The 27,925-nt window shown below is 38.0% G+C and overlaps 1 protein-coding gene across 1 annotated transcript; it reads left to right on the forward strand.

Annotated features, from left to right (window-relative positions):
- Nucleotides 1-681: 681 nt before the first annotated feature.
- On the forward strand, nucleotides 682-27,726 carry LOC5569092 (cullin-5). Its single transcript, XM_021849344.1, has 7 exons — nucleotides 682-1,074; nucleotides 1,199-1,335; nucleotides 12,160-12,489; nucleotides 13,048-14,099; nucleotides 14,163-14,283; nucleotides 25,729-26,412; nucleotides 27,300-27,726. Exons 2-7 carry the CDS (start codon nucleotides 1,327-1,329, stop codon nucleotides 27,435-27,437), a joined length of 2,334 nt encoding a protein of 777 aa, XP_021705036.1. The 5' UTR covers nucleotides 682-1,074; nucleotides 1,199-1,326; the 3' UTR covers nucleotides 27,438-27,726.
- Nucleotides 27,727-27,925: the final 199 nt, after the last annotated feature.

Raw genomic sequence — 27,925 nt, forward strand, 5'->3', positions numbered from 1 at the left:
AAAGCATTATAACATTGCACGTATTCTACTGCATATCAACAACATTGATGTAACATTGCTTTTATTCGACATATTTCAAGAGCTGTCAAGCAATAAAGCATTAACTCTACATTACAAATATATCAATGCACTAACATCACTTTATAAATTGCACAGCTGCACTAATGTTACTCTATGAATTGCTTCATTGCTTTATCGTCGTTTTTGCATTAGTGCAACTGTAAAAGGGCCCTTTTCCACTTTTAAACTACTTTAATGGTAGGCTTACGGCAATGCAGCTGCATTATATATGCAATGATATAATGCTCCATGGTTACTTGGGTAGTAAGCTCTCAGTTAATAACTGTGGAAGTGCTCATAAGAACACTAAACATAAGAACACTAAAGCAGGATCTGTCCCGGTGGGGACGTAACGCCAGAAAGAAGAAGATGTTCACTGTGTTTCGATGGAAGAACAGAATACAGTGAACACATTTTTCTGTAAATTTTCTTGATATTGAACGAAAAAACTGCTTTTGAAAATTCCTAAATCAATGACGGATCCTGCCCCTTAAAAATCGTTCCAGTTCGCACACCTCAGATACGTTCCACAACTCGTTCCACAGACAGGCCAAAAAACTGCGCACCTCTTTGCAAAACTTACTACCTTGATCCAACCGTCATCAGCGTTCTGCCAGCTGTCAAGCCAACTGTCACACAGAAAATTTAGAAAGTTTTTTTTCTGCTAAAAGATTCCTTCTCCGGCGGCGCCGACCGCAGAGTTCAAGCAGAAATAATTATTATTCAGAGTGAATTGGCGACTTTTTCATTCCGTTCTATAGCCGCAGTGAAACGTCTGTCGTACACACAGTGTTTAGTGATTACGCATTAAAACAGGTTTCAGTTTCGCGTAGACTATGCGAGTTCTTTGCTGGACGCAAAATTCAGCTAGTTGGGATTGGTGCCTAGATTGAAGTCGATAAACACGGCGAAAATCGTCTGAGCGGAAGGCCTACGGCCTCGTTCCGCTCCTTGCTTGACCCGCATCTTCGGTCTCAACGGGAGACGCCGAAATCCTTTAACCGGAGCCCACAGGTTCGAAGATTAGCAAACCATCACGTACAAAAAAAAGTTCCCAAAAGTTGGCATCGTAGACAATGATTATGTGTCTGCAATAAAAGATTGGATAAGGAGATTGTATAGTTCGAATCTCTGCCAGACAAAACAAGAGGAAAAAAAAAACATATTTGCGGTGGTAGCTGGCCCAGATTTGGGCTTTTATTCATCGAGCTGAGCAGCTGGGAAGCGATAACACAGAAAAGCGAACGTACGAACGGAGAAATAATCATGCTGAAGGTATGTAAATATTATGCTGACCTTCGACAGGCCACTGTCCACCAAATGACCATGGAAGGGACCTTGATTGCATTGCGCGAAATGGGCACAAATGGTTTCGATTTGTTTTCTGGGAAACGAAGAGTCATGTACTGTCGTAGTTCGCATATGAGTCTTTTGATGAACGAATTTGTTGTAATTTAGCATTTAATTTTGAACATCGGAAGCTCAATCAAAAGCTATTTAAATTGAAAATCGTTCGTCATTTTTGCAAATCAATAAACCAAATGCACCAGTAGCCGCTCATGCCACTATTACCGCTCACTATTGTAAAAACGGTTTTTTCGTATAAAAATGCAATCTTTTTCGCACAGATATCGTCTAGCTACGTCAACAACTTTCAAATGAAGCCGTCTGACATTATTTTCATTCGTTAAATAATTATATTAGAAACACAATACCCTGTGAGCGGCTATTGGATCAGTAGGTATTTTTGGGTGTTCCAATAGCCGCCCATGCAAAAAAATCAACAATATTTAAAAACAAATTCGATTTTAGTATATAGCATTCTTTTCTTCTTTCTTAGGGGCCTTCCTTAGCCGAATGGTTAGAGTCCGCGGCTACAAAGCAAAGCCATGCTGAAGGTGTCTGGGTTCAATTCCCGGTCGGTCCAGGATCTTTTCGTAATGGAAATTTCCTTGACTTCCCTGGGCATAGAGTATACTCGTACCTGCCACACGATATACGAATGCGAAAATGGCAACTTAGGCAAAGAAAGCTCTCAGTTAATAACTGTGGAAGTGCTCATAAAAACACTAAGCTGAGAAGCAGGCTCTGTCCCAGTGGGGACGTTAATGCCAAGAAGAAGAAGATATAGCATTCTTTATCATTGGTATAGATATGGTTTGTCCATAATAAATATCAGGATAAATAACAAAATTCGAACTAATGCATTTTTGAGCATGTTCGTCAAGGAATTTGTTTACCGTGAGCGGAAATAGGAACATTTTTTGATGCGAAAACAAATGCAATTAAATATTTTTTTTTATGAAAGTTTTTCAAATTCTTTTTATTTTGCCGTTGATTACCTATACTTGGAGCTACATTGTGACATAGAAATAGTATTGATCGACTCAATTGTTATCTATATAAATAAAAACGGAATGGTGTTTGTATGTCACGAAATGGCTTTAGAAAGGGCAATCGGATTCTGAAAATTCTTCCTTTGTTGTGTTCCTTAAGTGTTCCGACGTGTTCGTGTATATAAAAAGACCAGGATTTTCAACGCAAAAGTTGGAAAAACGGGAGTGAACCGAAACTGCCATTTTGTACAGGATTTTTCATGAAAGTTGAATACTTTATTCTTGATTTGTTCAAAGCAGAACCCCCTTCCAATAAGATAGGCATATTCTTTGTCTGTCTCCTTAACAAAAGTGCAGGTTCTTGTCAGATCGTGCTCCTGCTCTTTAATTGTTGTAATTGTTCTTTAGTTGGCGCTGAGCGAATATTTTTGTAACTGTAATTTATGTAGCAGCAACGTGATCCTTAGACTGGCCCTAAAACAAAATTGTTGTAAAACTCAACGGGGCACCCCCTAGATATGTGCCTTAGGGTAAGAAAAAAGCGCTCACAAAATTTCAACTCGATTGGTTGCTCCACCAGCTGGCGCATTCAATTTGAAGTTTGTATGGAATATTCGTTCCAAATATATTAAGAATTGACCCAATGTTTTGTTCCTTATACTAGTTGATCGCGTTCAATTGAGCGTTTTCATTAACATTTCAGTTATTGAAAGTTAGGCTTAGATCGGCCTTCCGTGCAGTCACATATAGGCATGCGCCTTGTGCAGCAGCTCGCCCAGCGTCATAGGTGGCTATAATTCGCTTAGTGGCTATGTTGAGGAAATACAAAGCAGTATAGCATGAGCTTAGCAAATCCACTTCAAATAGTTAAAACACCAACTTTATCAATTTTAATCATGATACAACCTTCTACAATATTGTTTGCTATTGTATCAAGTAGTGTTTTTGACATTCTGGGTGCAATTGAACGTGATCAACGATTTTCCTGAACCAAACATTAGATGATGCGCTAAATCCCATATGTTTGAGCTGAAAATCCCATATTAGCTTCAATTCAAATGCGCCAGCTCATGGAACGACCAAATAAGCTGAAACTTTCAGAAAGTCTTCTTTCAACTCTAAGGAGTAATTCTGGAGGGTGCCCCATGGAATTATACAACTTTAATTTTCTCCCATACTAAGCTGGGCCAGTCTAGTGATCCTGGTATATTTACTATGTTTCAATTTCAAATTAAATAATTTACAAATTCTGCAAGAGCTTCTTCAGAGTATAATTTTTGTTTTAATTAAAATCATTTTCAATATTACATTCATTTCTTATATCTAGGAGTTCTGTGTTAGAAAACACTATCATCCTGATTTGGTAAAACTAAATTAAGCTTTTATTAACAGTTTGTTAACAACATATTACATTTAATTTGCAGTAGGAGTTCAGAATATTTACAGGTGAGCTGATTTCACCTATTTTAAAATGAAAAAAAAAACTTTCAATTACCTGAAGACGTAGTAGGCCATCATTGAAATTTGTACTGGGCATCGATGATTGTGACTAATTTGTCTCACGATTGCGAGTTAAAAAAAATCATTTGGTTTTTGACTGACATAGCTGAAAAAGTATCAGCATACTTTCTGCCTGTAAGCGCAAGTAGTGATACTTTTCTGAATCAATATTTCTTATGTTGACTGAGTTTTATCACTTTGAAATTGCGAGCTGCAAAATCAATATGGCTGCCAAAACGAAAACTACTTAGCCTTAACCTAAATGTATAACGCATTATTTTTGTATAAACATATTATTTTTAGGTGCTTCATTTTATAAAGTAGACACCTTGTACATAATGCTATATCTTTTTTAATAATCATTGAAATTGCGATCGGTTTTCTGTACAGCATTAGACTAATATTGTACAATGCTGTAATAACTAAAAGCCGCCAAAATAATTAAATTTTACACTGATAAAGCACAACGTTTGGAACGATCGATTTTTGGAGGTTATCAAAATCAATGATTACAGTAAAGACCCGATTTTGTCAGCCCCTCGATGAATTTTAGGCTGACAAAATGGGGAACCTGACAAAATCGGGTCATTTTATTTTGTTCCTGTTTTTCAAATTTTGACGTGTTACATGGTTCAATGGACTTTTAAAAGGGTGATGGACATGAGCGTAGCCAGTTTTTTTTATCAGGGGCTCCCTCTTCCTTATATTGGTAATATCGATTTTTAACACTTAAAAAAAGGCATTTCCATTGCCCCATCTTGCTACGCCCATGCGTGCATGACATCAAACATCATCATCAATTATAATGTAAACGTGGTAAAACATGACGATAACAATTTTTTGACATATTTAAAATAGGCTGACAAAATCGGGTCAAAAAGCTGACAAAATCGGGGGTAGACAAAATCGGGGGCAGATAAAATCGGGGGCTGACAAAATCGGGTCAGTACTGTATTAGAAATTGGCTGGATAATTCTACAATCCATATTTTTTATTTAAAAAAGGCTTGTTTTTCGAAAGCATCTTCTATCAGAAGCCTGCTGAAAAATATCAAGTAATTTTTGGAGCAACCATTTTTCAGATATCGTAACATCATTTTTTGCCGAGTTCTTTTAAAGAAAATATCTTAACTTTAAATGGAACTGATATGTGTAGAATTTTTTGATTTAAAATACGTCCTGTCGGTTATAATAGTATAGTATTAATATGAAAAATAATCTACGCCTTCATGGAATTGCTTATTTAGTCCCTGCGTCATATTTTAAGCACAATAAAAAAAACAAATGCTTTATTTTCAGAAGACGCCTCGAAGTACAATGACAATCATCAAAATTGGTAACACTGCTGTCATGAAATGTTGTAATATGTAATATGTTATTCTGAGATTACTTATCAGAATATTCAGAGAAATACGCTTACAGTTTGCTATGGATCGATACATATGTGTATTTGTTTTTAAAAGTATGTGATTTTTTCATAAAGCGACCATGAAGAGTAAAATTTATGCCCAAGTTTATACCTCATGATTTGGCTCTCTTTTATGCAATTACAGTTTCTTCAGTAATCCTACTTTTATACTTTTTTGCTGGTAGTAAAAAATGGTGTATCAGCAAATTTGGCCATAACGGATAAATCACTAGAGATACCTAGTGTCAGAGAATGGTGGAATATTATTGATTTTTTTGCGTTATGTTTGTTTTGATTTTGTCTTGAAGGGTAATGTAATCCGCTTGAAATTATTTCGGTAAAAGTTGTTCTGCATGAAGCAAAAAATATGCATCCATTTTAAATTTTTGTCAATGTGATTTTTATTTGTTGATTTTTTTGCTGTTAATTAATTTGTAAATGCAGCTCAACGATCTATAACGACACAAAACACTCTTTTTTGCAATGAGGAAGTCATGTTCGTGTTAAAATATTATTCTGGACGCCGAGCAAACTCAGCACTGCAGGTCTGTTGCCAAATCATTCCATTTTAACTTCCGCTTATCTCTCTATAAAGGATCGCTAGTAAAGGATACCAACATACAATTTGTTCATAAAAATGAGGAATACTGAATAAAAGTAATGCTTAACTTTGACTAACAGTTTTTCTTAAGAGTTTTTGGAAAAACGATTTAGATCTTCAACCAAACGCATTTTGTTAGATTTTATATTTTTATAACATTGCAGCTATTCAGCAACACCAAGCTGAGGGTCGTGGGTTCGAATTTCACCGGTCGAGGATCATTTCGGGTTGGAAATTTTCTCGACTTCCCAGGGCATAGAGTATCTTCGTACCTGCCACACGATATACACATGCAAAAATGGTCAGGCATAGTAAGCTCTCAGTAAGCTGAGAAGCAGGCTCTGTCCCAGTGGGGACGTAACGCCAGAAAGAAGAAGAAGAAGATCATTGTAGAATAATAGTTGAAGGATGCACATAAAACCGATTACGATTTTATCAATAAATAAAAAAAAGTTGTAGCATAAACAAAGTGTCCACTTTATAAAATGAACAGTCCTTATTAGACATTGGTTTATGTGGGAATATTATTAGTTGAATTTTAGAAGCATCTGAAGAAATATTCCATTTTTGCAAGCAGTGGCGTCTCGTCCTAAGGTGCACTACACAGTCGAAGATAAAAAAAATATTATAATTCCCTATACAGTCGACTCTACATAACTCGATAATCAAGGGACCATCGACTTATAGAATTATCGAGTTATAGATTGTACCGAAACAAAATCGAAGGAACAAATTTTTGTATTTCTAATGCATAAATGATCACCTCTGTAGGAAAATAATATTATTTTGTTGATTGTATGTACCTTTCCATCTATTATTTGAAAACTTTTCTCGAAATGCTCGAAAAATCACATTATTTTGACCGACAATTTTTTTTTCATTTTCATGTTTTTCAACTTTTATCACAACTTGCAAGTATATTTTCAACTCCAAACTAGAATAAGACAACATTTTCCAAAATAAGAAAGATTTTAAAATAGATATCGAGATATGGAGAGAAATTTTCCTCTCACGTGACATCGACTAGTGAAGATATCGAGTTATAGAAATATCGACTTATGGAGAGCACGCTGTATGGAAATTTGAAGGGACCAAAAAATTCATCGAGTTATACTGCCCATAAACGCATAATTGTCCCATGTGAATAGGAAATCCAGCAAACGTGGGACTGACATGCATTTATGGGCAGTATAGAGTATATCGTGTTATAGAACATCGAGTTGTGGAGAGTCGACTGTACTTGAAACATTCGTAATATGCTGCTGCTTGAAAATTTTCCAATAATTAGGCAATTATTAGTGCATAGCCCTCAGTCAACAAACCCAGTTTCCACCGTTTGATTCTCCCTACCATGGGCTTGCTCTACCAGCAAGCGAAAATAGCTAGTAAAGCAAATAAGACAAACTGCCATGCGTCTCTCCATCGTATTTATTGCAGAGAATATCCAGTCCTGCCGTGTACTCTCTCTATTGTGCACGAGAATAGCGTGTATGAACACAGAAAGAGGGTGCATTTGTATTGGCATTTTTAGTCCAACAGTGGGGTTGTATAGGTAAAATCTAATGCACTCCACATTAGATATAAGAAATTAATGTAATGTTTGGAATAATACTAATAAAGAACTTAAAAAAAATGCACTCCACATTGTGCACCCGAGAGAGAAATTGGTCATGGCGCGGTTTGCGAGAATCGAGAAAGCGCGCGCAACTGGCGTCACGACGTCTTCTCTACCGTAAATCGCAAGTCAGTCCCATCTACATTTTCGTCAAAATTGAGTTGAGCTTAGTTTTCAACATATCTTCCAATGCTCTTTCAGCTGCCCTAATGAGATAATAAGATTTGTTTGGAAAAAAACAGCAAGAATATGTTACATGGACCTTTCAGGTGTCGCGTGAAACTTACTAGGCGGGATATTGATTGGAACAAAATCTAGATGTAATTAACATATTTAAGCGTGTGCTAGAATAAGGGCGTAAGTCGCATGATCGATTTCTCTTCGTCGATCCTCTTTTCCATGAATAAAGGTGGTTTGTTAGTGTTTGCAACCAACGATTTACACCCTCCTCAGACTACATCCCTGACGTGTATGTTAACTGCGGGCAAGGCTATAGCAGGAGCTATTGTACCCTGACCTACCTCTACCTAAATGCAACAATCCATCCACTGGCCCGATTGTGACGACCGCTAAACAGTAGCCATTCAGTACCAGCAGTTGAGAATCTAATATACAGCGTGATCATCACTGACTGTGCTAGAGCTATCACCATCATCGATTGGACGAGCGATAGACGAGCTCCGATAAGGGTGATAAGAGAGTGAGATCCTCGCTCTCGGCTTACCGAATCTACCACCGGCTAGGGCAGCATCTGGATTGATGATGATCGTCAGTCGAATTGGGTCGCCGTCGAGAACGTACACTGGGCACCGAGCCCATACGCAAGTTTTGTTTTAATCTGTCTAGCCATAAGCGAAATATAGATATAAGTTTAGATGATGTTTTATTGTCCAAATATAAGGTGTTTTAATTAAAGTGTTTGTTCTAATGTAAACTCGCGTGTTATTAATTCACTAGTGGAAATGTGCATGTGATTAAGACCTTTGGACTAGATGATCGCAACTGGGTTGATCGTTAGGCCGTAGGATCGGTCTCCTCTGGATCCCCTCTATCCTCTACAATCAATCGGTCGATGTCGAACCTGGCTCCCCACTGCAACCCGTTACTCCTCTGCTATCGAAGTTCTGGAGGATTGAACAGCCAGGTGCGTACAGTAAGCATTTTTTCACTGCAGGACGCTTGGCAGCTATGCAATCTTGCGTCCTGAGGTGAAAAAATGCTAACAAACCCGCATATTAACACCTTTATTAACAGAAGAGAGAATCGATGAAGATAAATCGACCATGCGACTTACGCCTTTTTTCTAGCATATTCAACGAATCAAATTTATTTCACGTAAAAGCTGATGAGTGGTAGAATTTCCATGTCGGATACGAAAAACATTCATTAAAGTTATTAATTAAAAGTGTTAAAGTGAACTAAATAATTTTCTAGAGCTAGCCCTTACCGAAGAATGCCAGATTAGATGCTCTTTTTTTCATAATGATTATTTGTACTGTAGAAAATCCAAGTATACATCATTGATTTCATTTTTGATCTCTTCACTTGAGAGACCTTTCAAGACGACTTTGACCAAACGTTCAGTTTTATCGTCATAAGTAAAAAAATGGTGCTCCTTTAAGATGTTTGAAAAGGAATTCGCGATCTTTTACAGTTTCCGGCAAAACGCGATTTGGAAGGAAACCTTGATTCCCCTAATGGAGTTCAAGATCTCCTACCTAAATCAACCAAATTCGGAACAACTGACCACGTGGGCGGCACTTTTTGTTTCCTCACATGAATCGAAGAGCCTGGGCTAGAGGCTGCTTCGATTTGGTGTTCGGAAAATGTGCCTAAAGTGTCGAACTGATTGCTCATTTCGATGCAATTATCAACACTAACCATTTCACCCTTGGAAGAAAGCGCGCATTCCGGAGAAACGTCTTTTCTTCCATTTTTGCCACGATTAAATTTTAAATCCTGGTTTCCTTTTATCTGTAGTTGCAACAATGTTTAGTGAATAAACGAAAGAAGAAGAGACCTTTGAGAGTTTTTTTTTTCCCAAGACGGTATCCAAGAAAGATTACCACTGCTAGCTCTCCCTAATGGGTCCAACGAAAAATCGAAGGCACAGATCCTAACAAGGATCGTAAAGGGATCAATAGTAGAAAAATAGTACCGAAAAGTACTGTTTGATTGCTTTAGGTAGTTTTAAAAACTTCCAAGAGCAGAAGAGAATTTGTGAACGCACAGCACGAAGGAACGATCCGCACTATTTGAAATTACGTTTCTTCTCAATTGCGTACTGCGATCAAAGAATAATGATTTTTTGTAAGAAATTTCCCATGCATCGAAATAGACGATTAATTTTCTTTTCAGGTGCATATTTCAAGTCACTTTTTGGAGAATTGTAAGTCACTACTTTCTCAAATCCATTCACTGAGATAATCATTTTTGGTACCACGTTTCGTTACAAGCCCTCCGTTGCGGAACCATTAGAGTTATTTCTTGAAGACCATTCTTTCTTCCCAAAGTTCAAAAAGAAATCTTGAAAATAAGCTTGAAACGATTTATGCAAGTATCCTTGAAATGATCTCTGGAAGCATTGTTGGTGCAACTATCCCGGAGAAATTCTACAACAGGGCGATTCAAATTTTTAAAATGTTTGAAAATCCATTCTCCCATATGCTCCTTACCATCCGTACCACAAAAAAATTTTCTGTGAAATTTTCAGCTTTCTAGGTGGTGATTTAAAGGTAGCCCAAAGACAATGTATGTTTATATGGAAATTACCATGGAGAAATTTTAAAAAATGTTCCAAACACACTAGTACTTACATTCCAGTACAAACTTATCATCCCATATTGAAAACTCATTCTTCAAACCTTAATGAAGGATGTTGCTGAAGAAACAAATAGCTTTTGAGCTAATTTTGTTTGGGATGTTTGTACATTGCGGAGCTATAATCCCATATTAAGCTAAATAATAGCAAACAAACTCATGAATATCTCTTCTGCTATCCGTCGGATTGAATTTCTTGACAAAGCTCAATAAACCACCCTTTAAAAATAACTTATGGAGCTCTATAAATATATCTCGATTACTTTTTCAAATCGGCGTAAGTAACTTCCATACAGTTTTGAGAAAATTAATTCAGAAGAATCACAACCTGTCTTCTAAAACTGTTTTAAAATGAATTACCTTTTTAACATTTTTTCGCCGTGTACATTGCTTAAATTTTGCATACAATAAGCTCGCGTTTAAAAACTATGGAGTTCCTGTGATTTTCCACAAAAATTTTGTTACAAAATGATAAGCCGATTTATTCAGTTACTTGCGACGTTTTTGTACCAGTGTAAAATCGACTCAAGTAGTGTTTTTTTTTTATTCGTGGTTAAGTCACTTTGTCTCTTCATACAGCGGAGCGGCGAAAGTAGTGGTTAGGTTGCGAAAGTTAAAAATCTTACTTTCGTCGTTTTGTAAATCCGGAAATTAAATGTTCTAAACGTGAAAAATCGAGTTGGTTCATAGCGAAATGTGTAGAATTTCGTCTGCGAAACACGTAGAATCGATAAAGTAAGTTTGTATACTTTTTCGACTTGAGTCTATTTGAATACGTTTTTGAGATATCATAAAGGATTCCTGGAGAAATTTTTGAAGCCATTCTTAGAGTTGTGATGAACAGAAAAGATGGAGCTATTTTACAGAGAAATCGCTGAAAAAATAAGTTGATTAATTTTGGCAGGCATTTTTTATAAATAGAAAAATCATCAAATGTTTAAAGATCTATTGTTGACTGCTCAACATATTACAAGATTTTAGACTGTTCCCCTATTGCTAAAAATATCCTACCTGGAGTAATCTATGTAAGATTGTCTCCGGAACGTTGAAAATTTCTTCCAAAAGTCTTTGAATACATTCATTGAGAAAATAGTAGTAATTTTTTGGGGAATCGTTGGAAGATTTCCTTAAGGCTCTGCTGGAGGAATTTACTGAGGATTCTTTGAGGAGTAATTTACGAAGAAGTCCTAAAGAAGATTGTTGAGGCTCTTCGTAAAAGTTAAAATAAAACATTTTGAAGTATTTTTTGAGTCTATGAATAATTACTTTAGGAATTCAATGACGAGTTCTTGGGAAAAAAATTGTTGAGAAATCACCGAAAGAATTCTTTTACAATGTTTAGAAGCCAAACTTTGTAGAATCTTTCATGTAACAACTTGAGATATTTTAGAAGGAAATCGTTCTGGTCGGCACAAAAGACCAGAATCGATATTCATCCTTTGTTGTTTAAGAAGAGTTTGAGACATAAATTACAAGATTTTCAGAAGTTGTGCATTACGCGTCTGGATATGATCTCTGAAATACTGAGGTGGTCATTTACGAACTTACAAGGAAGGTTGTTTTAGATTCGTAATTCATTGGAAATTATTTCCCATACCCATCCCTTCTGCTTTCCAATTGATGGAATACACCGATAGAGTGCAACCTATGCCTTAATTAAATTAAAACCAGCAATCAATTTGCTATTTCGTCTGTTTTGGGTGGTTGTTATCGCAGTATTTCATAGGTGTATTTTCAACTACATGAGCACTGATAAGGTCATTATTCATTCCAAAAAAAATACCTTACCCACTAATCGAGACAATTCTATTCTTCTACAGAACAACCAGACGTCCTTCGAGGAGAAATGGCCCCAAATGCGACCGATCGTACTCAAACTTCTGAAGCAGGAACCGGTCACACACTCCGAATGGCAGGAGCTGTTCTACGCGGTCCATCTGGTGTGCCTGTGGGATGACAAGGGACCCTCGAAGATACACGACTGCCTGCAAGAGGACATCGTCACATTCATCAAACAGGCTCAAAGTCGAGTGCTGGCCCAACGCGAAGAGCAAGCCCTACTCAAGGCTTATATTGTTGAGTGGAGAAAGTTTTTCACCCAGAGCAGCTATCTACCGTTGCCGTTTTGGCAGCTGGAAAATGCATTGCAGGTGAGATAGGAATTTGAATGTTACAATTCTTTGGTGGCCACTCGGTTTGTAATTTCGGGAAAACGTCGGAATTGTTATAGTTCTTCACAGAAATTGAAAACTCTGAAGTTTTCTTAGAATTTTCAATACAAAAGAAAAATATGTTTTATTCAATAGAAATGAAAGCGTTTTAAGACAGGTTTTGAGATGCTCTGTATTACCTGACATTGTACAGCCCATTTTTCATTTTTTTGATAAATTGACTAGAAACAAAATGGCAATCAAAGAAATATTATATGGCGAATGTCGATCGGAAGAGGTGTTGATCAACCCAATTGTAGGATAAATTTAACCGTTCAGTTGGTATAAGAAACCTCAAACTAGTTGAGTAGTTCAATTTTGATCATGTATTTAACAACATTTAACGCTAAACCTTTATTTTTTTAATTACTTGGTGTTCAGCTCCGGCGATTTTTTTATGAAATGACCGGGAAAAACCCGTGATATTTTGTATCATTAGTGGCCTTTCTGTTAAATCTATCTGATCAGAATTAACGTAAATTGTGTTTCTCTTTGCAGGGTAAAAGTCAGTCATCTGGACACAACTCGAGTAGTAGCTCCTCAAAAAAATCAAACCACTCGGATGACAGCATCGTGCGGAAGCTGATGCTGGATCTGTGGAACCAGAGCATCTTCATGAATATCAAACATCGTCTGCAGGACTCGGCCATGAAGCTGGTGCATGCGGAACGAAACGGCGAGGCATTCGATTCGCAGCTGGTGATCGGTGTCCGCGAAAGTTACGTTAATCTTTGTTCCAACACCGAGGACAAGCTGGAAATATATCGGGAGAACTTTGAGGCGGCTTATCTACAAGCTACGTCCGCGTTCTATCGTTTGAAGGCCAGCGAGCAGCTTCAGGCAGATGGGGTGAAAAGCTTCATGGAGTATGCCGATGCAAAGCTTCGGGAAGAGGAAGCACGTGCAGAGCGATACTTGGAACCAGGCAGCATAACAGCTCTGGCTCAGTGCTGCGTTACGGTGCTAATCGGAGATCATCTGCCAACGTTACTTGCTGAATGTCCTCCCTTGATAGAAGGTCGGGAAACCGAACGGTTGCAGTTGATGTTCCGTCTGTTGGATAGAGTAGCCGGTGGCGTAGATCCTATGCTTCGCGACTTGGAGAATCATATCGTACAGGCCGGTTTGGCGGATATGGTTGCTGCGGCTGACGTCATAACCCAAGATTCCGAGAAGTACGTGGAAAGACTGCTCGAACTGTTCCGCAGGTTTAGCAACCTGGTGAAGGAAGCCTTCAATGATGATCCCCGGTTTCTGACGGCTCGCGACAAAGCATTCAAAACGGTGGTCAACGACATCACGGTGTTCAAGCTGGAACTGCCGACGTCGGCCACGGCAATGGCGCGCGGTATCAAGTCGGCCACTCCCGAGTCCAAGTGCCCGGAGCTGCTGGCCAACTACTGTGATATGCTGCTGCGGCGGACACCGTTCAGCAAGCGGCTCACCACCGAGGAAATCGAATCTCGCCTGAAGGACGTACTGCTGGTGCTCAAATACGTAAGCAATAAGGATGTCTTCATGCGTTATCACAAGGCGCATCTGACTAGAAGGTTGGTTTCTTTTGGGTTGAGAGCAAAGCAGGTTCAGAAACATAACTTTATTTTGTTTTGTAGACTGATCCTCGATTCCAGTGCTGATAGCGAAAAGGAAGAGGACATGGTAGAATGGCTGCGGGAGGTCGGCATGCCGGCTGACTACGTCAATAAGCTAGCTAGAATGTTCCAGGATATAAAGGTAAGTTCGTATGTAATAAGCAAGCCTTGGGATGTATGTATTTATACCACGTAGACAATTTAGAAAAGGTACAAAAAATGTATGCTATTCTACGGAGTAAGAGAGTGGGGTACAAAGAACGTCCAAGAGGACAAACGAAGAATCTAAATCAAATTTTAGGTCTCATTCAAATTTTTAACTATCTAATAGAATTGTTTATGGAATTTAGAAGAATTTGACCTGTTTTACTATTGTTATTTGGGATCGTAAAAAGATGTTGAGGTTGGATTATGTGTTTTAATGCATCGACTATACGTCAACATACAGATCCAGGATATTGAGCAAAGTTGAAATCATGGTTTGGGAACTCTAAAAAATTGTCATTACTTACTTGATACTTGATGGGCTACAATTCGCTGCGACGAATCTACGTCGAATGGATATGTCTTCTCCACTGGACTCGCTCCTGGGCCAATCGTCTCCAGTCGCCCTGAACATTAAGTGACCTTAAGGTGATTAAAAAACGAAGCCAAACTTTGAATTTTCCAGAGCACAATACTGCAGAATCTGACAACAGTTCGCGTTGAAAATCAATCAAATGGCTTGCTTGCTGGTGGTGATCAATGGGATAAATACGTATATAAGTACGCGAAGCGCTGTTTGGTTCTCATGTCATGTGCTCTTGAAAATTTGAGGTGTGACTTTGTTCTATAACTGCAAGAAGGCATTGTGTGCGCGGTCTACCACGAAGGTTACGAACTGTCGGGTCCGGCGGAAAAGTAAACAGAGTGCTCGCCTTAGAAGGGGGCAACCGGGCGGATACGATCCGTTGAGTCCGGTCAATATTGAAATGCTCGCCTTAGAAGGGAGCTGCCGCAGCGACAGTTTCGAACTGTCGAGTCCGGCGGAAATGCTTGCCTTAGAAGGAAGCAGCAGCCATAGCAATGAATACAAAATGTTGGGCTCAGAGGAATCTGGAATGCTCGCCTTAGAAGGGAGCAGCCGAAGCAACAGTTTCGAACTGTTGGGTCCGGTGGAAAGTCTAATGTTCGTCTACAAGGACGACGGGTACGATCCGTAGTATTCGGCGAAAATGTGAACGCTCGCCTCACGTGGAGGCTGAACAAATATAATCAGAACGATTGGGTCTTGGGAAAATCATCCGTAGCAACGGATGCAATCGGTTGGGCCAAGAAACAAAAGGTCGACAATATAAGTAAATGGGTTAATTCAAAAGTTTAGTAACTTCTTGAAATACTTTGCGATGTAATCAATACTTTGGGCCACGTGGTGCAAAAGATATTGAACACAGTTCACCGATGTTGTAAATACCGTACGACCAAAGACGACGGTAGGTGAAACATTGTTGCTTTAATTATCTGCTGAATAAATTGCTTTGATCAATACGGAAAAGGCACAACTTGTGTTAAACAAGAGGAGATGTGGTAGATCTGGATGTTAATAAGCAGGCTGTTCCTCTGGTTCTAACGATTACCACTAAAGCTGTCAACTAAGAAGCTTCACAAAAAGCACTTCAATACGACGCTTATTGTGACCAAATATGAGCTCAGTAGCATTCAAAAAACCCCAGTGCCGAAGTGAATCAAAAGTGCCAAGAAAAGGATCCGGCTCTCTACTGGGCACAACTCGTAATGCATACGACACAACAAACAAAAATTCCTTGAAAAGCTTTCAGGTTATTTTTTTTTCAGTATTTCTAGTATTATTTTCAATTCAACCAGAACGGCGTTTGCAGATCAAAAAACGAGAACGATGAGTCACATCGAACGGCGAGGGATACGACGTTTCTGTGCCGCGAGAGTTGGTCTGCCCGAAAACGCCATTCGTAGTTTTTCAGGAGATTTTGTGTTCGATCGTCGGAACCGGAAAAAAGTTTCTCTTGGAGTGCGATGACTAGTGGTTGGTAACTTCTAGCTTAAGATCGTTGTAGTTTCTCCAAAGTCCTCTTATGTTCCATTGTTAAGCAATGGTACTCGTGCTTTTCGAGTGTTTATCAGGTGGTGTGCTGTAACTTAGATATCGAAGAGAAAGTCCACTAGATTGTTTATACTTGCCGTGAAATGCAAGCTGGAAGCCTCCTTCTCATTGTCTGTTCTCTAGTCCTGGACGATTTTTAGCTTATGTGTTTCACTGATAATGAGACTAGAGCAGAGGGTGCATCGGAGGCTTCCAGAATGCTTGTTACTTGACGTCCCATTTTTGTGTGGTCCAGCGAGGAATTGCTGAATGCGCTTATAAATTGGCACGTTCTATTTGCCATTGTAGATGTACTGGATCATGAACTTCGAAAGAGTGAAGAACTGGTCCTCCTTAGACTTGCATCTTCGTAGGCGGAAGAAGAGGTCTCGAGCTAGTGTCATATATTCCGCGATCGTGAAGAGATCGGCAGAGACGGACGGTGTGTTTTGCAGATGTATGGTGCTTATACCATTACGTACTACTTGGGAGTACAGAGCACGTTCATCACGATCGTTGTTATGCGAGTTGGTCGATGCTTGAGAGTTGGTTGTTGTAGCTGCACGGTTCTCATTTGATTGAGATGCTGTTTTCTGGGAGGTGGTCAGAAAAGGTTTGCTCACTGCTTCACGTTTCGTCTTGATTTCCAGTCGATGTTGCAAATAGGTTTTCCTTGATTTGCATCCCTTGTGGCTGGCGGTATGGTTTCCTCCACAGTTAGCGCACTTGAATTGTTTCGTGATGACCAAAAGGTCACCTCTTATACATTTCGTGTGATATTCATTCTCAGGAATATTATTTTGCCTGAGTAAATTGCGAATTTGTCTTGCATCTTGCTTCATCACAGTGATGGGCGGACAGTGTACCCTCTTGTTGGTTGGGTTTTTATTATTGCGTCTGTTTGTGGCTTGTGCATAGAAGAGTGCATGGTGACGTCACGAAAAATTCTCCTTCTCTGTCCCTCTTTCATCACGCTCAATTGACTGTCCTGCTCTTTGACCAGGGTGTCCATCCATCCGGGAAATCCGGGAAAAGCGGGAAAAACCCGGGAATTACAAAAGGCCGGGAAAAATACGGGAAATACCCGGGAAATTGTAGGACACACCGGGAAAAGCGCTAGAACAAGAGATGTACAACTGAGTTTCCAGATAGATATTTGAACGTTTCTAGTTTATTTCAAGAAGGGATACTTAGCAGATGTTTTTTCACAATTATTATCGATTACTTGTAAAATGTTTTTCTGGCTAGAGATATTATTAAGAACATTCAAAGTTGTTTTTAGTAAATATCATTGAGATCCTTGAAAACTGTTTAAGTATTGATGGATTGTTGGTAGGTTCTTAATGAGATGCTTTATTAATTTCTATTACGATTATTTTCATGACATTTGAAAAAGCGCTTTGGTGAATTTTTCTTGAAATTTTGGGAAAATTCCTAACGGTTGGTAAAATGCTGAGCTAGCATTTTTGGGAAATATGTTCAATTAAAATTTGGACACATTCATTAGGAATTGTTTTTTGACGGATTCCCTGATGAACTGATTCGGATTTTGAAGAAGCTTTATTTGGGATTTTTGCTTGAATCCGTGATCTATGGTCCCTGTCGAGGTTTTGAATGGAGTTCTACAAATTCACAACGAATCATGCTTGTCATTCGCAGCGTATTGCTAGTGACATGGAGAGTTTTTGATGGATGAATAAATGGCAAGTTCCTTTGGGCATTCTTAGGCAGACTTTTGCTTTTTCTCGGCGACATTCTTGGAAAATTCTTTGATTGATCCCTGGGAAGAAACTTATTTGGAGTTATGTCAAATGATTTTGGTGAGATCTCGTTTCTGTCGTAAAGATCTGTACTTGTATTCAACGAGAATTACACCCGAAGATAGATTGGCTTAGCTATTAGAAACATTGTTGTTTGAGATCTGAATTAAGATAGGTATAATTCAAAAATTTCTCCGAATTTCTGATGAATTATAGTGAGTACAAGGCATCCTCCTTATTTCGGCAATTTCCCTTGAAAATAAATATTTATGTAATATATTTTCAGTATTTACTAGAAGATAGGTTCGGTGAATTCTAAAATTTATTGCGATTTTTTGACAAAAAAATTTAATTGATATATTTAAAAAATCAAAAATCTGATCTAAGGGAAACTTTAGCAAACTTGAAGTTCTAACAATCCATGATAGTTTGGGTAGTTAGGCATCTCTAGTGTTGGGCTTTTAGATGTTCCAAACACTAGATTTTAAAAATTTCTTTTTTTTCATAGATATTAAGTTTTTAAAAGTTCGTAATTTTGTATGACAAAACGGCCCCTTTTTGATTAGTTTTGTGTTAGATTATTTTGTTATGGCTGTATCGGTTATGTGACTCAGAAGTAAAGGGAGTCTGTAGAAGATTTTTGCTAATGATCAAATTAATAGGCGTCTCAAGGAAAGATTGAAATTTCATTAGGTGGTGAAAATTGAGCAAGCCATCGGGGAACCAGTAAGCCTCTAAGTCTACTCATCTATTAATTTCATCATTTGTAAAAGATCTACAGCCTCTCTTTACCTTCGAGTCGCATGGTCTGTATTAGGTTCCGTAATCCGGGGTAACATGGATCAGTTTTTTGAATATTTATTTATTTTTTCAGTTAAAAATGCAAATGTGACACGTTTTATATTTTTAAAACAAGTACCGGCACTTAATGCTCGTGACTCTATACCTAGTTTTCTGAAAGTTTTGCGTATGTTTAAAAACAATGTTTAATGTGATTTTTTATATTGATCATCCAAGCAATCATAGTTCCTGAAGCCGAATATGAAAGCCAAACTCTTACAAGTAATTTAGTTTTTAAGTTATTTAGAAATAAAAAGCATCTTAACTCGCTGAATACGCATAAATGTAGGCAATTTCCTAAGGAAATTCTACGTTCTTCATGGTAATTTGTCAATTTTGCCGAATTGAAAATATTTATGAAATTTTTCTGCGATGCCATTTTTAGTAGAGTAAGGTGGGGCAAAAGTTCGACCTTAGTGGTATAATCAAAGTTTCCAGGCAAAAAATAGCACTTAAAACAAAACAAATACCATACAGTGAACCTTCAACATATTGGCTATAATTTTGCTAACAAACTTGTGTCAAAATATTTACCTATTTTTAGTTACAACAGTCTCAAAATTGATTGTCTTATTCGAACTTTTGCCTCACCGGTGGGGCAAGAGTTCGAATCTAGTGTGGGGCAAAAGTTCGCTGGCTAAAACACAAAATATCGATCCTTTTATGACAGGCATACTTTGCACCAGCCGTAAACTTAAGTTTGATGAAAAATACACACTAAATTTTCATCAAAACATTGCCCAAAACCGTGTTAATTGTAATATACTCAAAAATAGCAGTTTTTCACAAAACTTAGTGAAAATGTAAAATTTTGGCGACAGTTTTCAAACGATCAGACAAATTTAACTATATTTGAAGATAATATGCGGATTTTAGGCTATTTCCAAATTTTCCCTGATTTTATGCATGGGTCGAACTTTTGCCCCACTATGGGCCAAACATTGTTTTCAAGCATTTATGCAAAAACTAATACACCTCAAAGCAACCTTATGATAGGCCTAGAAACGCCCTTACATAAAATATTGAAAAAGATTTTGTCTTCAATTGGTTCCATGCAACGGAAGTTTGACCAAAAATTACAATATTCACGTCAAAAAACAACAAATAGCCGAAACTTTTCCAAATCTCAATAGATTTTCATGATATTTGGATTGAAAGTCTCTTGAATAGCATTCGAACCACCATGACATTTATGAGATTTGTTTTGAATTCAGCTAGAAATCTTAAAATGAAACTCTTACCCCACTCGAACTTTTGCCCCACTTTACTCTAAACAGCACATTTTACTTGCTTCTATAATTTGCAGAAGTAACATGAATTTTTATTAGTTTTTTTTCATACTCATGGAAATGAATTGAATGAATTTTCTTTATTAGAGAGACTTTCAGCCCTTGGCTGGTTCGTCTCTTCCTCATGGAAATCATTGTTTCGGGAAGTTGAAAAATTAACCCATGAACGAAACTCAATTTTCACAAAAACCTTATTTTTGGTTAGCTCATGAATAGAAGAAAGAGAGGCACCATTCATGCAATGAACATATTGTATGGTTAATTGTTAATTTGATTTTTTTTACTAGGAGTGACATTCCGATCAATGTTACCTCGCTGATCAATGTTACCCAGTTTTACAGCACCTAAAATTCAAAAGCAAGTAGCTTATTTTTTTTTTAAATCCTTCTAAGATTGAGTGATTGGATTTAAATAATCCTCTACACTATATAATTCACTATTTATGGAACTGCAATGGTGTTTCCGATAGTTCAATATTTCTCGAAAACTTATTCATACAGACTCAAGTCAAAAAAGTATACAAACTTACTTTATCGATCCTACGTGTTAAGCAGGCGGAATTCTACACGTACCGCTCTGTACCAACTCAACTTTTCACTTTTAGAACGTTTAATTTCCGGATTTACAAAACGACGAAAGTAACATTTTCAACTTTCGCAACCTAACCACTACTTTCGCCGCCCCGCTGTATGGAGAGACAAAGTGACTTAACCACGAATCAAAACAAAACACTACTTGAGCCGATTTTACACTGGTAGAAAAACGTCGAAAGTAACTGAATGAAACGGCTTATCATTTTCTGATAATTATTTTTGTGGGAAATAATAGAAACTACCTAGTTTTTGAACGTGAGCTGAGTGTATGCAAAATTTGAGCGAAGTACACGGCAAAAAAATGTTAAAAAAATGATTTATGATATTTATTTTAAAACAGTTTTAGAAGATAGATTGTGATTTTTCCTAATTAATTTTCTCAAAACCGTATAAAAGTTACTTACGCCGATTTGAAAAAGTAATCGAGATTTGACAATTTATAGGATAAAAATTAAATGATCTGATGTTATCAAGCAAAATAGAGTTTTTGATCGGTGAAAAAAAAAACATGGTTTTAAAACGAATATTTTGAAAATCAAATCAAATTTCAAAATTTTCCATTGAAAAATAACTAAAAATATGAAGGCACTGTACCATGATTTCACCCGGTTTTAAAACTTTTAGGCATCCGGGAAAAATCCGGGAATTGCAAAACTGATTTTGAATGGACACCCTGTCTTTGACACTCACTGCTGGAATTGTTTAGATTTTTTTTGTATGGAGTTGACATTCACTGCTGGTATTGTTGACATTTTTTTATATGGAGTTTCGAGGTTAGGTCAGGCGTGCAACGATCTATTGTCATTTTGATCGACCGGTTCGTGTTCGAGCGTAGTAAAGCGATTGCTTGTGGGAACTTTAACTATCGGCGTATGGTTGGCATCATGTACATTTTTGAGACAAGGCATTGTCTCTTCATCCATGTCGTTTTGTTTGCTGTCTCGCTTGCTTCGTTTAGCTTTTTGCCCTCCACTAATGGAACCTTCACTATCAGACGAGTAATCATTTCGATTTTTGTTGTAGATTGTCCGGATAAAAATCTGCGATGATTCGCATGGTCCCGGTGTGTTTTGGTCGGATATTTCGACCTCCAGCCTTAGAAATGTGTTGGGAGACTTCGACCGGCCACGAAAATTGGAAAATGAGAATAGTGTCTGTGGACTTCGTGGCCATGCGGTTAGCGGCGTCAATCGTTTAGGCGTATCGTGCCACGAAGTGTGGGTTCGATTCCCGCTCCAGTCGGTGAAAGCTTTTCGTCAAACGAAGAATTCATCACTGGGTATTGGGTGTTCCGTGTTGTTCGTTGCCTAATGTTCGTGATTGTTCAGTCTGTGCAGCCTTTGGCTGAAGACGGTGTAAATTGTCTTTAAAATGAGAAAAACTATCGACGTAATATATTTGCAACAGAAGAAACACGCATGCGTTCGCTACGAGATACTGATTGAGACTGATCTCCTGAAGTAATCTTCGAATTATTCACTAAAGGAAACTTTAACCAAACATTCTCAGAAAATCAATAAATAGGTACATATAGTAATACTTGGCGTAACATCACAATAAATCCCGACTGAAATTTTTAGAATGACACTCTGAGACATGACTGGCTGGATTGTTTATGGAATCCTTATTGAAACGTGGTTCCATTCATGAGACTCTTCTTGATCACGTTTTTCAGGCATACGGTCTCTAAGTTCATATTTTACAATATGCAGAGCCACTACCAGCCCTGTTGACTAGTCGCATGTCAATTGTATGTTAGCCTAGTGGCGCACAAATTATGCAACAATTGTTAGAATATTTTTGTTATATTGCTGTTTGCGTTTGACGTGCAAATCCAGTCTAACTGAGCTTAAAATTCGGTAACACGAAGTAACCAAAGGATACTTAGCAACCATGATGCATATCACCGCCAACCTAGCAAAGAAAATCAAATTTTGACTTCGCCTTTCTTGTTGAAAATCTTACCGCATTTGGCATTTGCATTTCAAACGCACACAGCAATAATTTATGGAGGTACACAAGATTAAGGCGAAGTAGGCCGTCATTGAAATTTGTACGCGTCGTTGATGATTGTTGCTAATTTATCTCACGATTTCGGATCAAAGAAAATCAGTTGGTTTTGCACTGACACAGCTGAAAAAGTATCAGCATACTTAATGCATGTTAGCGCGTACAGTGATACTTTTTCAAGCCAATATAAACTATCAAGACTATGTTTTATCACTTTGAAATGCAAGCTGAAAAGTCATCATTGTTGCCAAAACGAATGACGGGCTACTTAGCCTTAAATACTAAAAAATGGTTGGACAATTTTTACATATATAAAACAGCCTATTACGATGAGAAAACAAGCTATATCTATAAATTCTTGCACACATTTGTTGGCGAACTTTAAGTATTTTCCAGAAGAACTATACCAAGAATTTTTAGATTTAATTCTTAGAAAACCAGTGGTGGAACCATTGAGAAAAAAACCCTGTGCAAAATACAGTCGGGACTACTGTTGGAATCGTTTGACACACGCCTGGAAAAAATATGATAAGATGTTCCCATTGGCTTCCTCAAAAGAATGTTAGCTAGAGTTATTTGACAAATTTCTTGGCTAAAACGTTGTGAAAAATCTTCGACAAATTCAAGTAGAAATACTTAAAAAAGTACTCAGAAATACTTAGAAAAGTAAATTTTCCAGTCAAATCATTGACAAATTTATGTAGGAATAATTTAAAATCTTCAATAAACAACATCTAAAAACATATTTCCGACTTTCTTGCATTTATTTTTACAAATTAAATTAAATTTTGGAACTGCCGAAAAAGTCAGTAAACTAAAAAAAAATGTCAGAAATCGAAAAACAGAGATTTTTTACTGAAATTTTGCAGAGAGCTCTCTTTTTATATCATATATCGATAAAAAATAAAACATGGTGAAATTTGCTTTTCAATTACGCGTGGCGACAGTTTTCATTTTACTGACTTTTGTAGTAATATAGAGTAATTTGAGAAATTAATAATTCGTTTGTTATGATAATTTGAAATATTCATAAGAAAGATTTACAAGTATAATTAATCGTAGAAGGTTGTACAAAATATACTAGTGCATTTCTATCAGTGTCATTATGACCATCACTAGAGCGGATTAGCGTTCGCTTGAATCACAAATAAAGGAGAAAACGAACATGAAGATGCATACCAACAAGAACGGATGCCAAGTGGCTGAACTGAATGAATACAGAAAAGAGAGAGATCGATTGAACTACAACTGGTGGCGGGTTGGGGGGTCTCGTAGCCTCGAGGTTACGGTTTCGCTTCGTAAGCGGAAGGTCATGGGTTCGATTCCCAATCCCCCCACACAAAAAAAAACTCCGTCCAGCCACCAGAAGACGCCGCATGAAGGACTGTGTATAGGGGAACACATCCATCCTTCGTCAGTATCGGATGGTGACTGAGACACACTGACCCTCTTTGTAGGCTGTTGCCTCACACGACACATATACATGGCAAAATGAACCACCGCACACCAATGGACTTCGATATGGATATGGATTGGACCAACGGCAGCACTCTCCTCTACCTGCTCGGTATGAGAGAAATAGCAATAAGAACTAGGATATAAATAGATTCTGTATATATGATCCTCGGCATAGTAGTGGCCAAGTGCACGGAGTGCCTAACAAATAAAAAAAAAAAAAAAACTGGTGGCGGCAAATAGAACGACGGTCAGTGTTGCCACAAGTACAGATTTATCTGGAAAGGTACAGATTTTCTGATAAATGTTGGTACAGATTCTGTACGGTACAGATTACAGATTTCCACGAAAAAGTACAGATTGGTACAGATTTTTGGAAATGGCGATTTTTGTAACACAAAATCTAAAGGATGCGGAAAATTCCCACAAAATTATTATTGAAAAATACTGTTTCCATAGAATTTAACAATATTTTTTATGTAATAAGTGAAATTGTTACAATAAAAACCATGGTATATATCCATATTTATTAAGATTTGAAGGGTTTTTTCATCAATTTATGTTGGATGTGGTACAGATTTTGGTAACAGATTTTCGGGATCTCTGGTACAGATAAAAAAGATTTTTTAGCCTTCGGTACAAATATAAATGTGGCAACACTGACGACGGTAACGACGAATCGAAGGAGCAAAAAAGAGAGGGAAAGTATTCGGCATCACGTTCGCAGCGAGAGTTCTTCAGTCTATTAGCGAATTTTGACGAGGACGGTTTGTTTTCGGGTGCGCAGTGAATAAATTGTTTATTTTGTATTTGAAAAAATAATACGACAGTTTTATTTGAAAGAAGGAATACGACAACTTTTTCGGTAGTTCCAAAACCCAGTAAAATTTTACCGACTCCAGTAATTTAATCTATGTGTGTAAGTAAAAACTACCGAACCGAAAAAGGCTGAGAAGCAGGTTCTGTCCCAGTGGGAACGTAACGTCCGGAAGAAGAAGAATAGTTTTGCAAATTTAGAATAATATGGTTGATTGAACCAAAAATATGATTTAGACTTGTCTCACAATTTTCTTCGTGTATGTAAAATAGTAGGTATCGCGAATTCTGTTAGGCGTGAATATATCATGGATCGCCTCACCAACCATAGGTAACTCCCAGATCCTTACCTTATCCCACTAACCCAATATCTTTTCGATGAAAAACTGAGGAGATGAAGTATTTTTTTCGGTTTCTAGTAACAATAGTTTTTTACCTAGCATACCTTCCTTCCCCAATGACCGTAAGGACGTGGCCCGTTATTGAGTTTTAAAATTTGAGCTCTCGATTTGTGAAAAGTCAACTCGTGTCATACAAACACCATCCCATTTTTGAAAAGTCCACATGGACATTTGGGGTATGGAGGTAGGAGTTAACAAAATTTCCTCGCTTTTCCACGAGGAGGAGGTTTCCCGTTCACGTGATATACAATATACCGCCCCTTATATTTTTTCAGCAGCATGAAATATTAGTTTTATCAAACTCAACTGTTTCTGTTTCTTTCAGGTTAGTGAAGATTTGAACACACAATTCCGGTCGCAAACGACCCGCCACGATGCCATCAATATAAAGATCCTAAACGCGGGGGCCTGGGCGCGTGGTTCCGAACGGGTGTCCGTCAGTTTACCACTCGAGCTCGAAGACTACATCCCCGAGGTGGAAGAATTCTACAAGAAGAAACATTCCGGTCGAAAACTGCTTTGGTATCATCACATGAGCAACGGAACCATTACCTTTGCCAACAATTCCGGGCGGTTCGATCTGGACGTGACCACGTTCCAGATGGCGGTGCTATTTGCCTGGAATCAGCGCCCGAACGACAAAGTCTCCTACGAAAATCTGCGTCTGGCGACAGAACTTCCCGATCCGGAATTGCGCCGAACGCTTTGGTCATTGGTTGCGTTCCCAAAGCTAAAGCGACAGTTGCTTTCGTACGATCCGGTCGTGGCGAATCCGAAGGATTTTGCCGAGAATACTCTGTTTTGGGTAAACCAGGAATTCGCACTGATCAAGAACGGAAAACCACAGCGAAGGGGCAAGGTTAATCTGGTCGGACGGTTACAACTGAGCACTGAACGATCTCAACAGGAGGACAATCAGTCGATCGTGCAGCTTCGGATACTCCGCACTCAAGAGGCCATCATCAAGATCATGAAAATGCGGAAACGGTTGAGCAATGCTGCTCTCCAGGTATGTTATACGGGGTTGGTAGCGAGTCACTTTTTAGTGACTAGGTCACTAAAAAGTCACTTTTGCAACAAATAGAAGACAATATTGTTGTACAGATTTTTGATATTTTGAAGAAAAACATTCTGTTTGTATTTTGGGTAACTTTATGGAAAGTTTCGTGTGAATATTCGCTGTCATAAAACTGTAAACATTTTTCTCGATTCTCTATGAGACATGTTCAGAAAGTCAAAAAGACTCTTCAAGTTACCTTCTGAAAGAACAGAGAAATCATTCGAAAGGATAGCCGGAGACTCAGAAATCTGAAACAAACGTCACTTTCTTCCCAAATTCGTCCAGAACTTAAGCTTAATTTGAGGAGTTCAATATTAGCCCGGTAGTTTTCGTACAAATAATTTCAGGAATTTCAATACAAATATCAACAAATCTCGCTTGTTTTATGATTTCGCCCCAAAAACCAAGAGTGTAGCTTGTAGTTACTGAGAAAACGAATGCATTTTCGCGTTATTTAACAATGCTGCGATGGAGAGAAGATCCTAGTCTATCTTACAGTGGTGATAGTTTTTATGTTTGTTCATTCATTTGCTTAAAAACAACGAGCTACACATTCGCTTACCAATGGCTTTTATAACGCGGTCATAAGTTATGCGAGAAATAAGCCGTAAACCTTCCTTTTCCTTTACTTTAATCAACTATCCAAAATCAAAATCCAAGTTTTTATTTTTTCGACTGATACTTATAGTTTGTAATTCACTTTTTTTGTCATTATTTTGATAATTTTAGTCACTGAAGGCACCATTATTTTGTTGTCTGATCAGCTGGTAGATTCCAACAATAAACGAGAATCAAAAATAGTCCTGTCCATTTATACGTTTATTTTACTATTTCAGGCCGAGCTGGTGGATATTCTCAAAAACATGTTCCTCCCGTCGAAGAAAATGATCAAGGAACAGCTCGAGTGGCTGATAGAGCACAAGTACATGCGGCGAGACGACGACGACATCAACACGTTCATCTACATGGCTTAGACTGATCGGAATCGTACGCCAAACGCCCGGGAATTCATCAAACTAAACTTTTACACTTCTCTCGAACCACACAAATCGCCATCACCTTGCATGCGATGGAAAGTGATGCTGGGGAGCTTACAAAATAAACACGTGGTTCAGATGCTTGGGTCGAAGCACTGGAGGCAACCTAAAAAACCCTTCCTCGCTGGTAATCAGATCTGAACCGACTAAAGACACTGTTTAATTGTTGAACCTTTGTCCAGGGAGGAGATAGGTATTATGCTTGCAAAAATAAACCGATAGGATTGAGAACAACCCATCACATCTCGTTTATTCATAAGTACACATTTGCACTGGCCATATATTAAGGCTTGGGGGCCTTCCTTAGCCGAGTGGTTGAAGTCCGCGGCTACAAAGCAAAGCCATGCTGAAGGTGTCTGGGTTCGATTCCCGGTCGGTCCAGGATCTTTTCGTAAAAAAAAAAAATCTTGACTTCCCTGGGCATA

Source organism: Aedes aegypti, chromosome 3 (assembly GCF_002204515.2).
Source record: "Aedes aegypti strain LVP_AGWG chromosome 3, AaegL5.0 Primary Assembly, whole genome shotgun sequence".
Taxonomy (NCBI): Eukaryota; Metazoa; Arthropoda; class Insecta; order Diptera; family Culicidae; genus Aedes; species Aedes aegypti.